General features: G+C 42.0%; 1 protein-coding gene across 1 annotated transcript in view; it reads right to left on the bottom strand.

Moving 5' to 3' along the window:
* The window catches only part of CFH (complement factor H), a 59,537-nt gene that overhangs the window by 18,566 nt on the left and 24,777 nt on the right, over positions 1–16,194 (bottom strand). Inside the window, exons 13-22 of the mRNA XM_029962247.1 lie at positions 13,307–13,489; positions 12,449–12,631; positions 11,375–11,557; positions 9,951–10,130; positions 9,337–9,543; positions 8,567–8,743; positions 7,746–7,922; positions 6,567–6,740; positions 5,845–6,027; positions 4,913–5,113 (exon numbers count right to left, since the gene is read on the bottom strand). Of these exons, the coding sequence (XP_029818107.1) occupies positions 4,913–5,113; positions 5,845–6,027; positions 6,567–6,740; positions 7,746–7,922; positions 8,567–8,743; positions 9,337–9,543; positions 9,951–10,130; positions 11,375–11,557; positions 12,449–12,631; positions 13,307–13,489 (1,848 nt within the window). The remainder of the gene's footprint in view (positions 1–4,912; positions 5,114–5,844; positions 6,028–6,566; positions 6,741–7,745; positions 7,923–8,566; positions 8,744–9,336; positions 9,544–9,950; positions 10,131–11,374; positions 11,558–12,448; positions 12,632–13,306; positions 13,490–16,194) is intronic.

The raw sequence follows: 16,194 nt of genomic DNA, 5'->3' as shown, positions 1-16,194 counted from the left end.
ACACTCACATATTGCTGTGGATGCAGCCAGACAGCCAAAATATCACCCCCAGAGAAAATATCAGCACGAGAAAAAGTGCAGGTCAAGACATAAGAGCCTAGGAAAGTACAGGTGGGAATGGACCTCAGGAAGTTATCTTGTCCAATACTCCTGCACAAAGTAGAATCAGTATAAGGTCAGAATAAGTTATTGAAGTTTTTGTTAATTTCTTGCTCAGTGTGGAGGCTTAACATCAACATTCAGAGTGTTTGTTCAAACCTGAATAATTTGGAGATCAGTGTTTGGAAGCCATGTTGTGTTAGGAAGACAGATCTGAGGAAGTCAGAGTATTCCATAGGGAACTAATGATGACTAGTAACAGAAGCTTAATTCGCCACTGCTGAAATAGCATCTCTGACCAGTATAATTTCAGCATGTCCTAACAGCCTTCTTCCTGTTACACTTGAGTTTAATGATATCATTAGAGCCCACAGAATTCTAGAACCAGTCACTGTCTTGCCCAAAAATCTTCATGAAAATGTGCTGTCCCACTGTATTAACAGTAAGATTATCTTTTCATCATCAACATTTACCTTTTCTCCCACTGTCACACAACTTCTATAACTCATAATGGCATTTCACATCATGTAATATCTACAATCTCAACATAAAGGTGTGAGAGGGGAAAACTGCACAGTTTACTTAGTTTAAACTAAATCAAAATCAAACTGGCTTATTGATTTATTAATAGAACATAATTAACTGGCAATCAATGGGATATACATTCAGGTTCCATATCAGCAATGCAACAGACAAGGCACTGTTAATAGACAAAATGCTCATAAGCACCGAACAAATTTCTAAAGAACCTTCCTTCACTAATCTCCCAAAGTTCTAATCATCCACACGCTACCACGTGGTTATACACACAGTCTACCTCTCACGCATATCTCCTGTAGGAGATGTGGTTTCTTAATGTGTGCCTGTGCTGCACCTTACAATGCTTTCAGAAGAATTATCAAATGTGAAATCCCTCCCATTTCTCCTTCTGCCCTACCTTTGCAGCTTTACAGTGACCTTAAAACTTTGTTCTCACTTTGGGCTAGTTCAGTCTGTTACTGTTTCTGAAGTATGAAAACACATGTTAAATTAATCAATTCAGGTGGAAAATTTAATGAGGCTCCTAGAAGATACAGTAGAAACACTATTAATTTCCCAACTGATCTGTGATTCGTAGATTTCAGAAAAGGACTACAGTAGCTTAACTACTTTGCTTTTATAGCAAAGCATTATAACATACAGGCTTCACCCCACCTTGAATTTTGGCAAGGTTAAAAAACACCCAGCCAGAGAGAGGATACAATGCTTTCTTACAAGAGATAGCCTATTCAAGTGGAGAAGCAGCTGAGAATTAAAGAAAAAAATGGGCAGTATATAACAAATATTCTAAAGAAGAAAGATCTTGGACATTTTTTTTTTAATTAGACTTTTATAGAGCTCTGACCCCAGAACAAAGCATGGTAAAACTGGCAAGATAATTCACTATTTTATTTATTTCCCATATCAGCCAAAGCAAAGAGCAAGTTACCTTTGAACTCTTGCCATACATGTGCATCTGTTTTGTTTCATTTAAACAAGCCTTTCTGAGAAGCACATTGTAAATGCAGAATGCAGCAAGCTGTGAAAAAGGGTAAGCATCATACTCCACTGATCCCAGCGTTTTACAGGACCTGGGAAACTACATTGCAGCTCTGTAAAGAAACAGCAGTCACAGAAGTTATGCTTAAGAGCTCTGTGCTAAAGAACAAGGGAAGATGCATTGACTGTAACAACAGCAGTGATAATCCTAGTCCTGGATTGGACTACCTGTTGGTGACCTACAGAAATCTTTGCCTCACAGCAGGAAGCTCAGAGCTGGATTCTCAGCAGGGCACATAACAATGTGATACACTCCAGGCTGGCATACTTAAGCTGATACTGTATGTGCCACACCAACTTTTAACTAGCTTTACCTTCTACACAGAAATCCAACTGAACAGAAAATAGAAGGTTTTCTCTTCAATCCATGCTTGCCCCTTATTAAATATGTGGTATTTAAACCACATTTAGGAAATAAATTCTTGTTTATCACTTAGCCCCTGCTGCAGCAAAATCTGAATCTAAAAAACTGCACCATGTTAAGAGTCTGTATGACTTCTTTCTAGGAAGGGAGTGCTACAACTGAAGAGTTTAGGTGAAGACCTAATGATGCTGAAAAACCTCAGTATGAAGAACTTCTCAGAGACTTCTGTATCTTTAAGCAGCAAGGTATTTGTCTATTCAACATTGGGAAGAAGCCAGCTTGCGCTGGACAAACTTGTTTGACTTGAAAGTGCAAAACTAAGCCATTTTATACACTTCGGGTACGTGGTTACATCATATTAATAAGTAGGCTAGTCTCTGGGTGGAGTCTTTCCTGATGTGCGCAGTCTTCTACTGTAGGGGTCTTCTCCTCAAGCCTTCATCCCTCTAGTGGTCGCCATGGACGACTTCCTCAATTTGACCTCTTCAATTAGGTGGCCTGAATTCTTCAAGCTTGCAAAATCCTGGTTTTGGGCCTTCTATATCTTATTCAAACATCTAGTTTACCTAATTTATTACCGTGTGCATACAACTCCTTTCTATAATAAGGCCTTTGGTCCAAGGAGCAGAACAGAACATGATATTAACCAGCGCTCCTAAAATGTTCTTCTAGCAAAACAGGTACTGGAGTTACTTAGCAGGCCAAGATATCTCAGTTAACTCTTTTAGGTTTGGCTCCCATTTCACTAATTTGCAAAAGCAAATCAAGATAGGCTGCAAAAAATTTAGAAATGTTTATATTTACTACACTTGGGGCATGAGGTGATTAGTGCAACAGTCTAGATAAAAGCAGATCTTTAAGACCAGATCTAAAAGCATTATTCACTGTCTGTGACAATTCACTATCAATCAAATCATATTGGCATTATGTGCTTCATCAGTCATGTACGGAATTACAGTACTTTCTGGAGTGTCTCCCACTTTTAGGTATTGCCCACAAACCTCAGTCATGGGAAGAATCCAACTTCTCTGTGTTTTCGTACAGGGCCTGCGCCACCTGTTCTGTACAACAACCCCCAACTGACTGAGCGCAGAAAGTGACCGAACGCTTCCTACACTGCACCCGGGATTCCAGAAGAGCTGGCACGAACCAGGTGTGCCCGACTAAAGGTGAGCAAGAGACAGACCCAGCTGTGCTCAGATGAGCCACCAGCAGGAACACGGGGGCTGTGCACAGGCCACCAAAGGCTACCCAAGGTAAAACACCCCATTTTTTCCAATTTCGGGGCCTGCAGCAAAGTGCTCCCGAGGAAGCCCCAGGTGATAGAAAAGGAGGCAGCTCGGGGGGCGAGGCGGCTCCCCCAGCCAAGTGGCGCTCGGCACTTGTTTTTGCCTCAAGCTCCTGTACATCGATTTCTTTTCTGCTTCAGAGATCTATGTGAAGTCCCAAATTCATCAAGCCAGTCCTGGTAGATGTGTTTTTCTTCCTGAAGACCAAACTGGAATATTCTTGTGCTTGTAAGATTCTGTCCTTCAAGACTGTAAGCTTCTCTGGATTTCTCTATGACTCCCAAGCAATCCCACCTACTAGTCTCCTAAAACAGTCAAACTCATGCTCTCCTAGGGGGCCTGATTTGTACTCTACTTGCTTTCCTCTCTCCCCTCTGAATCATGAACTCCATTAGTACACAGTTACCACAGCAAGGCTGCTGCTGCTTTCCACAAGCACTTTGTCCTTGTTTGTGAAGAGCAGATGGAGCTGTGGGCTCCACTTACTTGCTCCTCCTGATCAGGTACTCAGGACACTCACCTCAGCTGTGGCCCCAGGGTAGTTTCCAGGCAAGCACATGGAGAAGAAAGGAGGAATAGACAAGTGCTGAGAATCAAATTACTCATGAGCTTTAATTCTTGTCTCAGTATGCCACCAAAGCCAGCCTATTTCAGGACACAATTGTTAATAAAAATAACAGTGAGATCAGTATAGAATGGATAAAATGCAAGCACAGCCATTTGGATGGACAAAATGTAAATACATTTACAAAAATGGATAAAATGTGGATAATATGCAAACACAATCATCCAATCATAAAAATAATATAACAAATTCCAAGGCAGAACATTGGCTAAGCTGCAAACAGAGCACAGCAAAATGGGAAACACCAGGAAAAACTGAGCTGAAATCACTGGGTTGGCTGAGGGCTCTTGCATTTCCACAGCTGGCCTCCTTCATGCCATTTCCATTTATCCAAACCTCGCTGCAGTGTAAACACAAAAAAGGGGGAAAGTCATGAATACCAATTCTCAGGCACGACAGAGGCTCCTCAGAGCACTGGTCAGGCAATTCCATCAAAACTGCCTCCTACAACTCCCACCCTGTGTCCTCAGCACTGTGCACTTACATTGACATGTAGGATATGTAATCACTCCATCCAGGCACTGTGCTCTAAATTTCTCAGCTCTTGAAACTGGTTTGTGCCACCATTTGCATTCAAAGAAAATAAAATCCCCAGAGCGATAGGTGGAAATTCTTGATTGGTGTGACTGTAGTTGAATATTGTTGCTTTCTGTATGGTTTGTATTCACTGTACAGCTCCCTGCAAAAAAGGACTTTCATTATTTGCCTGTAGATCTCACACGGGACAACTGATGCTGTGAAACCACCGTGCCCTTTCCCCAGCAGTCCTTCCAGCTCAGGAATGCTGGCCAATGGCTTCTTGCTGCCCCTCCCTGCCTGTAGCTTACAACAGGGTTCTGCACTCTGGCTCCTCCCCACGCACTTCCCCAGGAAAGGGAAAGGCTTTTTGCTTCCCTTTCAGCACTAAAAATGCAACACCACAGCAGCTAATCTGTGGCTGAAGAGGAGATGACTTACTGCCCAGCCTGCATCGTGGGTAATCCAACACCCCCTCCACACACTGGACTCTGAAGTGGGAAGGCTCTTGCTCTTTCACATATCCTGCTTTACAACGAAATTCAATATAGTCACCCGATGTGGAATACAGCTTGGTTTCTCTGGACCATTTAGGCTCAATATTGTTTCTGTCCATATCTTCTTCTGATGCTGTACAGGCCACTTGAAAAATTGAAGAGAAGAGTGTCAGCATTTCATACAGACACACCACAGGTAACTGTTTTGCCCCTAGAGCCTACAGAAGTTGTTTGCATCAAAAAATCCTTCCAGCTATTTGCTCTCATCCTCTGTTACTTGCCACAGAAAAGACATTCACAGTCAGCCTAAAAGGAAAAAAGACCATGGCTGAGATGCCACACAGAGCTGTGGAGAAGCCATTCCATTCTGACAATCACACAGGGCAAGAATGAAGCACAGGTGAGGAAGGCACCAGGCACCAATGAACTTGACCACATGTTTTTTGAGATCCTTCCCTTCTGCTCTGTACTTCCCTAAATTTATTTTCTCATTACCATGTCACAGATGCAAGCCTGGATGTCCCCAGAACTGCCACACACTCAGATCACTCCTCCTTGTTCACAGCCTGCTGCCTGTAGCAGCATCCCCAGCTTGGGAGCCCTCAGGAGCTTTGCACAGAGGTGGAGATCCCCTCACAGAGGGGGGTTCAGCCAAAGTCCTCTCCTTGCAGAGCTCCTGGCAGCAGAGAGGACTACACGAGCTAACTTTCAGAGAAACTCTTTGGGGATAAAAGAAGGACTTGCTGCTGTTCTGCCCTGCCAGCATCACAGCCCCAGCACAAATGCTGCTGCACAAGTTCTACCCTCAGAGTCTGAGAAAAAGAAGAGAGGAGCAGTCACACAGCCTTTGGCCACCCAGCACATGCTTCCACGTACCTAGGCAAACAGGGGGGCTTGACCACTGCCCATCAGTACAAGTGATATACTGCGATCCTTTCAAGACATAGAAGCTTGGGCATTTGTATTCCAGAGTTGTACCTTGTTGATATTCTGGCCTGGGGAAGGAAAGAAGCTCTCCGTTTTCAATAGCTGGAGGTGGGCCACATTTCCCACCTTTTCCTGAAAGAAATTGCCCAATCAGAGACAAAAACCACAAGAGTTTAACTGCCATGGAGGTCTGGTCACAAATGTGACCAGCTACCCCACAGAATGTTGGCATTACTCTAAGAGAACCAGAGGAAAATAGAGAGAAAATCAAATACCTGGCAGGTGAAACAGAGCAAGAGTTTCCCATTTCTCCAGCCCTCGGGCTCACAACTACTAGTTCACCCCATTTGACCACAGCTGAAGTGCTTGCAGCTGTCTGCAGGACTTCATCTTGTCCTGCAGAACAGTGTGGCATTTGGCCTTCTTGAGTGAAGCCACCTGGGTCACTTTGCTGGTAAACTCATCTGAACAGATTCCTGGGAAAATTACTTTTTCCTGAGTGTGCCATATACATTGCAATTGTGCATGATAAGGGTACTGAAATTTGGAAAAGTAAATCCCACTGAGTCAGCCTCATTACAGAATCTCTGACAGGCGACTGTATGAAGAGAGAGAGAGAGAGACAGAGAGAGAGAGAGAGAGAGAGAGAGAGAGAGAGAGAGAGAAATTACCTTTGCACTTTGGCAGCTCTGTCCAGGTCCCATTCTGGCACACTACAGTGGAAGTCCCAGTCATCTTAAAACCTTGCCAGCACTCATAGTCAGCAGTCTCCCCAGGGAGATACTTTGTCTTTTTAATATTAATTCTACCACCAGCAATTTCTGGAGGAGGTTCACATGTCACATCTGAAAAGAGACACGACTACAGTCACCTTTGCAGTTGTTGAGATGTTCATCAATACAACCAAAAATTAAAGGAATCAATCTGGTTACAATTTCTGTACAGATTTTCTGTCTCAGGTGGGTCACACCATGGAGAAAGCAATGAGGTGTGACAGTGGCAGCAGAAAATGATCTGGGACTCTCAGGAGATGGGCAGGGTCAATAAGAGTTTCTAGAAAAAGCCCATGTTTCCGTAGCTACACTTAATGTCACAGAAGACGCAGGAGCCTTCCCACACGCCCATGTCCCTCCCTAGGGAGCCCTGGCATTCCTGGAAACCGCAGAGGTAACAGCCAAACTGACACTGTGCTGAAGTGCAGAGCTCTGGAGGACTGGCAGTGCTGGAGGAGCTTGTCAGCCTGTGCTGCTCAGGGATGGGGGAATGCAGCCAGCTCCAAGGAGCTGTGTGAAAGCCAAGTAGCACTTGTTCACCCTGCAGCCACAGATTTCGGCAGGGCACAGGAGCACAGCTCATCGCCATTCCTTGTCACAGGAACAATCTTTCCAGTTCTATGGCCATGGCAGACCTCACATGGTTTAGATCTGGGTCTCTGCTGGGATCTGCATTGGTCAGAGGGGAGCCCTGGAGTTTCTTCTCTCCCCTACTGCTGCTTCCATTCAGATACTTCCTGACAGCTTTGAACAGAAGACAGGAGCCCTTACATGTCTTTCCACTGAAGGTTGTTGAAATGGTGGACACTGGAGCAATACCAATAACATGCAGGAGAATGACAGTAAAGCACATTTTTGGCCCTGCTGCTTCAAGACGTTTTTGCTGTTGATGGAAATATTCCCAGTATTTCTAGAAGCATCGAGCTAAATTAAAGTGCTGTGCAAGCAAGCAACAGAAACTACAAAGTTGAGGTACCCAAAGAAAACAGAAGTAGAAAAGGTGAAGTCTTCAGGGTGTTTAGGTAGAGAAACAGTCCCCTCTATGCTAACAGGCAAGGTGAAAGCACAGGTTCCTACCTCTGCACACTGGTGCTTGTGACCATTCACCATTTAAACAAGTGACGAAATTTCCACCTATCATTTGAAAATTGCTTTCACATTGATAATGCACTCTGGCACTGGGCAGATACCTCTCCTGTTGAGTGCCTGCAACATGACCATTGGGGATTTCAGGTACAGGTCCACAGCTAACATCTGAAAAGAGAGGTGCATGTAAAGACTGCAGTACAGCAATATAAGAACCATAGAACATTGCATTCCAGAGCTCCTGATGAACAAAAATGGTTTGTGTAATGCAGATCATTTTCTACAGGTAGAAAAAGAAGATAATTTGGTCTTTATTCTGCAATTCTTCACCATGCAATATTATTTTTGCCTAAAGTGACTAAAAAGAGAAAAGAAGTCACAGAGATCAGCCAATTGTGCAGATTGGTGCTGTAAGGCATTGTGTACCAATGGGCTGGAGAGTGAGGAGATTTATTTACTATTTGAAGGTAACTGTCAGCAGCTGACATTTTTAGTGATGTGAAAATAAGATACATTACCCTACTAATTTTCTCCTTTGCAGCCAAGATGCACTCCTCCATAACCACCTGCCTGCTTGATTTCAGCAGACAGCTAAGTTTCAGCTACTAGCTTCAGCCCACAAGGAAACTATTGCTTTGCTGATCTATGCTGCTTTTTGTTTCTCAAGAGTCAGAAAAATAGGTGTTTTAGCAGCCCATTCAAAGCAAGTCACCTGTTGGCTCTATTGGCCTGACTCACCCGCATGCCTGAGTTGAAATTCTATTAATTCACATGCAATATTGAGAAGGACTACTTAGAAGTAGAACCTATACCTTCACAAAAGGGCGGTGCTGTCCAATTTCCTTCTTTGCAATGAATTTCAGGGGAACCAACAATCAGGAACCCTGCATCACACTTGTAGCGAATTGTTTCACCAGGCTCATAAGTTTCCTTGGTTCTGCCTTCAAACTGAGCATTGGCAACTTTTGGAATACTTCCACATGACATTTCTGAAAAGATAACAGAAATCTGATGCTGGTGCTAATGGGATACACATCAAAGGAGTGTACTTTTTCCACCAAACAGATGCTTTAGTGAGCTATTTCTAACATCAGCATAGTCATCTGCTGATAGTGGATTATATAATTATAGTTAACTAATAATTACATAAAAGATAGCATAGTGAAGACTAAATAAGTTATTCCCCTAAACTGGTACAGATTTCAGTCACCAAAATATTTCGATCCTGTTTCTAAACATGCCAGAAAATTTGACTACAGGCTTCTGTCCCTTACTATACTGAAGTGATTTCCACCACTGAGACTCCAAAGCAACTCTTAGTCACTACTGGACTCTCAAGAAAACAGGTCCTTGGATTATAAGGATATGCCTAGGACTCACCTGGCAGAGATATGAACTGAACAAAGATTTTAAGAATACAAAGGAATATTTAAAAACTAAGCTACATCCAGAAAGTCAGTTTTGCACCCAATCAGGATTGCTCTGAAGACATTCCACAGTAAAATAAAGCTTCAGTTTAAAAGTCTTTCCATTTTATTGGTAAATACACTTAAAAAAAAAGAAAGGTATTTTTTTATATTACCCAAGCATGCAGGAGCTGAAGTCCATTCTCCCATAGAACAAGTTATCTCAGTTGTTCCATTTAACATGTATCCAGAACGAGAAATATACTTAAATTTAGCACCGGTCAGATAAATTGATTTCCCTTCTATTTCAATTTTTAAGTTTGGATTTTCCAGCCTGGGAGCATCAGCACATTCTACAGGCTGTGGTGGCAAACATGGTCTTTCTAAAAAATGCAGAAAACAAAGATAAACAATAATGCAAGAAAATTAATATTGCAACTGCAACTAAGTAATAAATAATGCTGATTTACAGACTATGGGATACTATTTAAGGCCTCCAGTCAAAACTGAGACTCCATTATGCAATATAGTACACAAACAAATAAGCACACAGCTCTTGAGAGACTACCTGAAAGTATTCTATGCCATCTTAGATCAGTCTGTGTAAATAAAAAGACTGCAGTTGCTTTACTACACTTTCTTTAGCAACTTATGTTCTATTGCTTTACTGCAGTTACCTGTTCACGATCATCTTATGTAAATAACAGCATCCTCCTGCTAACGATGACTGCAAATGCATAACATGGTTAGTCATAATAAAATAAATAGAAAAAATTATCCCAGTACTGACCCACACACTGAGGTGGTGATTGCCATTTCCCTTCTATGCAGGTTATTTCTTTTGCACCGATGAGCCGGAAACCATTGGCGCATGAAAAAGCTATTTTACTCCCATGCCTGTAATTTCTTCCAGCTGTTGTCTGTTGAGCACCAGACACCTGAGGTGGAGGTGGGCACACACCCTCCTCAGCTAAGGACATATATTCATGTTATAATAGAACATAAGATAAAGTATAGTAGTTCATCACAGATTAAAACACAAAGAACCAAGAAAACATTGATGTTGGATAACTCTCCAGTAGCTATCTCAAGCTTTAATTAATAAAACGACCATTTTGTTCTGCTTCAGAAACACCAGAGCTGCCTTCAGATGCTCATATGCTTTCAGAGTCATAGAAAAGACTGTCACAGTTGCCCACACCAAGCTAAGCTGGAGCTTCTTGCCCCTTCACACATCTGCACACTCTGATGTGTTTGCCCTGTTCCTCTCTCTATGGTGAACTGTTTTAGGAATATTGAACCAACTTCCGGAATTCTTGTTTTGTTTTTCTTCAGACTTAGTTGATAGAGCTAAATGAGAATCACAAACAGAAGCAAAGAAATAGGCTTCAAATTTGCCACTCAAGGAATGAAAGGCTCTTCCTGCCACAGGAAAGAAAAGAGGAGGGAAGTAGGTAGATCTAGGAGGGAGATCTGAGGAGAGTTGCAGAGCTTGGTTTGTTGCTTCTCTTGTTGTTCCAGAAAACTGAGAAGGTAGAGACAGTTGGTCTTGAAAGGGAATGTTCCCCAGAGGATTGTGTGCTGTGTGCTTCTCCCATTTCCACGCATCTTTTCCCATAAATCTGGTATAGTCAAAGCAGGACATGAGGCAATGATTGTTTTACAGTCCTGCTTTCTATGAGTAATATCCTGCTCTGCCATACATAAAGGCAGTCCTGCAGGCATTCAGCCTTTGGTGTGTGTTATATGAGGGCAGTCTCCTCTAGGTCTGTGCTTTTGAATCGGCCAACTCAGCATTTTTCTCATTATTTCACTAGGAAGCAATTGGAAAAAATGGAAGAAAAGAAAAATCAGGAATTGAAAAGCTTTGAATGTTTACAGGAAATAAAGGAACTTTGACTGGAGCTTGAGCTATGTGCTCTCTCATTTTCATCAGGGTAAAGTCCTTTTGAAGAACTGAGCTTAAATTTATCAGAAGTGACAGTGACAACTGTTCTAATTGTCAGACTAGAGATTATTGTCTGCCTCACTGAAGTAGTGCTTCTCTAAACCTGGTTAACTGCTCAAATGATGGTTGTAACTACCCTTTAACATATACATAAGCATGTAAGCATTTCTATTTCAGACTATACAGCAACACTAAGAAGCTTTAATAACAATCATTTATCATTCCTACATAAAAAGAAGAAATGGTATGCAAATCTAAAAACATACCTGGACATTCAATCTCTGGTGTCCAATTTCCAGACACACAAGTTGCCTGTTTAATATTTTTGTCAGTTGATGTACATCTGTAACGTATAACTTTATAAAACCCAGTCCTCCTTTTTGACATGGAATATCCACCAGAGCTTACAAACTCAACACCCACTGGAAGTTCACACTGAGGAGATGGATCTGAAAAAAAATAAACAAAAAGAGCTAAACAAAAAATAGATTCAGTTCAGATAATATGTACTGATGAAGATATCATCAATTTCTTAATGCATGTCCATGTGAAAGTGGGTTTTTATTTACTGTAATATGAAGTGATGCCTAAGACTCCTAGATTACAGAAACAAACACTTTTTTCCCAGCCACCTAAAGCAGAGACTGTTCTCAGTCCCCAAGCAATTTTTTTATGTTGACAGGATCCCTTTTGCTGAGCGCAGCAAATAATAATAATAAAAAACCTCACCAACATTTTATTCCCTAAAACTATAGAAAGGCTGTGAAATGAGCAAAAAGAGAAGGGGACCTCAGCAATGTCTACCAGGATCTACCAATATCTGAAGGATATCAGGAGGAGGGAGCCAGGCTCTCCTCAGTGGTGCCAAACAAGAGGACAAGAGGCAATGGGCAGAAACTGATGCACGGGAACTTCCACATAAATATGAGGAAAAACTTTACTTTGCGGGTGCTTGAGCAGAGATGTTGGACCAGATGGCCCACTGTGGTCCCCTCCAGCCTGACCCATTCTGGGATTCTGTGAAAAGGACTAATGCACATAAAAATGGTGAGGATGGGATAAGCCTAACACACTGTGGCTATTAACATTAGTTCCTTTTATTACTTGATTTTAATGACTTTGATCTGGCCATAGTGCTTACAAAGCTGTAGGTGCAGTCTTTCCAGGATGAAGAACATGCTGCCATTTAAAAGAGGAGTAAATAAAACCCACTTAGTTTTGATGCATGAAACTGTAATATGTCCAGCTACATACTGATTGCTGAAATCCTTGACATTTTGAACAGAACTATCTCACACTCACATCTGAAATATTATGAAAATAGCATGGAAAGAGATTACCAGCACAAAGAGGTAAAGGCTTCCATTCTCCATTAAGACATTTTATTTTCATTTGCTTAGAATTGCCAGAGCCTGGTTTACATCCACAGGTTACTTGATCACCATGTGAAAACTGGGTCTGGTCTGCCTGATATAGAGCAATGTTCGGAATAGAGGAAGGTGATTCACAGGGCATTTTGTCTTCTGTTGAAAAGAGCAGAAGTATTCCACAATAATAGTGGAGTTACATATGAATAGCTGAAAGAACTTAAAAATAACTGTATTTGCATTTGGTGAGCCAAGCCTACTCCCATTAATTGTAACAACTAAACTTGAACACAACTGGAGTATGTGTATATCTTTTAGTCAGTTTACTAAATCCCTCTCTGTCTTTTCCCCTCCTTTTCCAACACTGTAGCATGACCCACAAGTAATTTCAGCTAACATTACTTTGCCAAACTGTTGATATATAAACCCTAAAGTATAAGGAAACCTTCAATTAATCCAAGTCACCTGAATCCTTGATTCTCATCAGTCAAAATTATAATTGATTATGCAGCTACACATTTGTAATGTACACTTTCAGTCAGAATTAGTACAAGAACTGAAATCCATTGTAGTGTCCCTTAGAGGACTGCAGTGCTGTCACCTCTGTATGAGAACAGCACTTCCTGCTTTGGGCTGTCATTGTTCCTGTCACTACCATGCAGTGGTAGTGACAGGAAAAGGTAATGGTTTTTCCTGACTCTTCATTCACAAAATGATTTTGAACATAGCATATCATATCTGCAAATATGTAATGGTAATTGTGAAAATATCTGTGACATATTAGCTTACAGTGAATTACAGACTTCTCATACGTAGTGTTAAGTAGATTACCAATGCAAGAAGGAGGAGGTGACCACTGTCCATCAACACATTCTATTTCCTTTGATCCAACCAATTTAAATTCCATGTTACACTCATACTGCTTTCTGTCCCCATGTTGATACTGTTCCTCAGAGCCACCAGCAATATTTCCATTGGTAATTTCAGGGGGAGGTCCACAGCCTCTGGCCTTCACTGAAATCAAGAGGTCAAATCTATGCTCTGAACTCAGTACTTCAAGCACAATAAAGTACAACATAAAACACATTGAATTTGTAGTTTAAAGTTAAGAAAAAATCAGTGGAACAGGTTAAACAGATCATTGATTTATGCCTTTGAATATCTGGATTCATGGTGGGCTTGAGATCACAAACAGATAAATGTGATCCTGGCTCACTCTTGTCTCTTACTTCCATGCACTGTCAATGCCTGCTATGATAAAAGAAGTGCTTGATAAAACCAACCCAGTTTTAAGAGAAAAAATGTGTTACAAGGACGGTAACTTAAGTATTCTTAAAAAAAAAATAAAAATTGACCATTCTGCAAGTAATAACAACGTATGTTCTAAAAATCACATAGCAAGTGATATATATAGGGCATATTAAAGNTCCTCACAGAAATTCACTGCCCAAATCTATAGTTCCTTTTGTTCTGTGGCACTGAAGCCTGTGCTGCTGCTGCAGACAGACGTGCTCTGACAACACCAGGACAGTCCCACTTGTCCCTCTGCACCAATCTTACCACATTACCATAGGTATTCATATGCTTCTGTACCTGTGCAAAATCTTGCAGCAGCTATGCTTAAGAGCTCTGTGCTAAAGAACAAGGGAAGATGCATTGACTGTAACAACAGCAGTGATAATCCCAGTCCTGCATTGGACTAACTGTTGGTGACCTACAGAAATCTTTGCCTCACAGCAGGAAGCCCAGAGCTGGATTCTCAGCAGGGTACATAACAATGTGATACACTCCAGGCTGGCATACTTAAGCTGATACTGTATGTGCCACATCAACTTTTAACTAGCTTTACTTTCTACACAGAAATCCAACTGAACAGAAAATAGAAGGTTTTCTCTTCAATCCATGCATGCCCCTTATTAAATATGTGGTATTTAAACCACATTTAGGAAATAAATTCTTGTTTATCACTTAGCCCCTGCTGCAGCAAAATCTGAATCTAAAAAACTGCACCATGTTAAGAGTCTGTATGACTTCTTTCTAGGAAGGGAGTGCTACAACTGAAGAGTTTAGGTGAAGACCTAATGATGCTGAAAAACCTCAGTATGAAGAACTTCTCAGAGACTTCTGTATCTTTAAGCAGCAAGGTTTTTGTCTATTCGATGTTGGGAACAAGCTGGCTTGCGCTGGACAAACTTGTTTGACTTGAAAGTGCAAAACTAAGCCATTTTATACACTTCGGGTACGTGGTTACATCATATTAATAAGTAGGCTAGTCTCTGGGTGGAGTCTTTCCTGATGTGCGCAGTCTTCTACTGTAGGGGTCTTCTCCTCAAGCCTTCATCCCGCTGGTGCTTGCCATGGACGTTTTCCTCAATTTGACCTCTTCAATTAGGTGGCCTGAATTCTTCAAGCTTGCAAAATCCTGGCTTTGGGCCTTCTATATCTTATTCAAATGTCTAGTTTACCTAATTTATTACCGTGTGCATACAACTCCTTTCTATAATAAGGCCTTTGGTCCAGGGAGCAGAACAGAACATGATATTAACCAGCGCTCCTAAAATGTTCTTCTAGCAAAACAGGTACTGGAGTTACTTAGCAGGCCAAGATATCTCAGTTAACTCTTTTAGGTTTGGCTCCCGTTTCACTAATCTGCAAAAGCAAATCAAGATAGGCTGCAAAAAATTTAGAAATGTTTATATTTACTACACTTGGGGCATGAGGTGATTAGTGCAACAGTCTAGATAAAAGCAGATCTTTAAGACCAGATCTAAAAGCATTATTCACTGTCTGTGACAATTCACTATCAATCAAATCATATTGGCATTATGTGCTTCATCAGTCATGTACGGAATTACAGTACTTTCTGGAGTGTCTCCCACTTTTAGGTATTGCCCACAAACCTCAGTCATGGGAAGAATCCAACTTCTCTGTGTTTTCGTACAGGGCCTGCGCCACCTGTTCTGTACAACAACCCCCAACTGACTGAGCGCAGAAAGTGACCGAACGCTTCCTACACTGCACCCGGGATTCCAGAAGAGCTGGCACGAACCAGGTGTGCCCGACTAAAGGTGAGCAAGAGACAGACCCGGCTGTGCTCAGATGAGCCACCAGCAGGAACACGGGGGGCTGTGCACAGGCCACCAAAGGCTACCCAAGGTAAAACAGCCCCTTTTTTCCAATTTCGGGGCCTGCAGCAAAGTGCTCCCGAGGAAGCCCCAGGTGATAGAAAAGGAGGCAGCTCGGGGGGCGAGGCGGCTCCCCCAGCCAAGTGGCGCTCGGCACTTGTTTTTGCCTCAAGCTCCTGTACATCGATTTCTTTTCTGCTTCAGAGATCTATGTGAAGTCCCAAATTCATCAAGCCAGTCCTGGTAGATGTGTTTTTCTTCCTGAAGACCAAACTGGAATATTCTTGTGCTTGTAAGATTCTGTCCTTCAAGACTCTAAGCTTCTCTGGATTTCTCTATGACTCCCAAGCAATCCCACCTACTAGTCTCCTAAAACAGTCAAACTCATGCTCTCCTAGGGGGCCTGATTTGTACTCTACTTGCTTTCCTCTCTCCCCTCTGAATCATGAACTCCATTAGTACACAGTTACCACAGCAAGGCTGCTGCTGCTTTCCACAAGCACTTTGTCCTTGTTTGTGAAGAGCAGATGGAGCTGTGGGCTCCACTTACTTGCTCCTCCTGATCAGGTACTCAGGACACTCACCTCAGCTGTG

This window comes from Manacus vitellinus, unplaced genomic scaffold, assembly GCF_001715985.3.
Source record: "Manacus vitellinus isolate BGI_N305 unplaced genomic scaffold, ASM171598v3 scaffold_44_pilon, whole genome shotgun sequence".
Lineage (NCBI taxonomy): Eukaryota > Metazoa > Chordata > Aves > Passeriformes > Pipridae > Manacus > Manacus vitellinus.
Note: the sequence above shows the minus strand (reverse complement) of the source record. Positions and strands in the feature narration are given on the sequence as shown.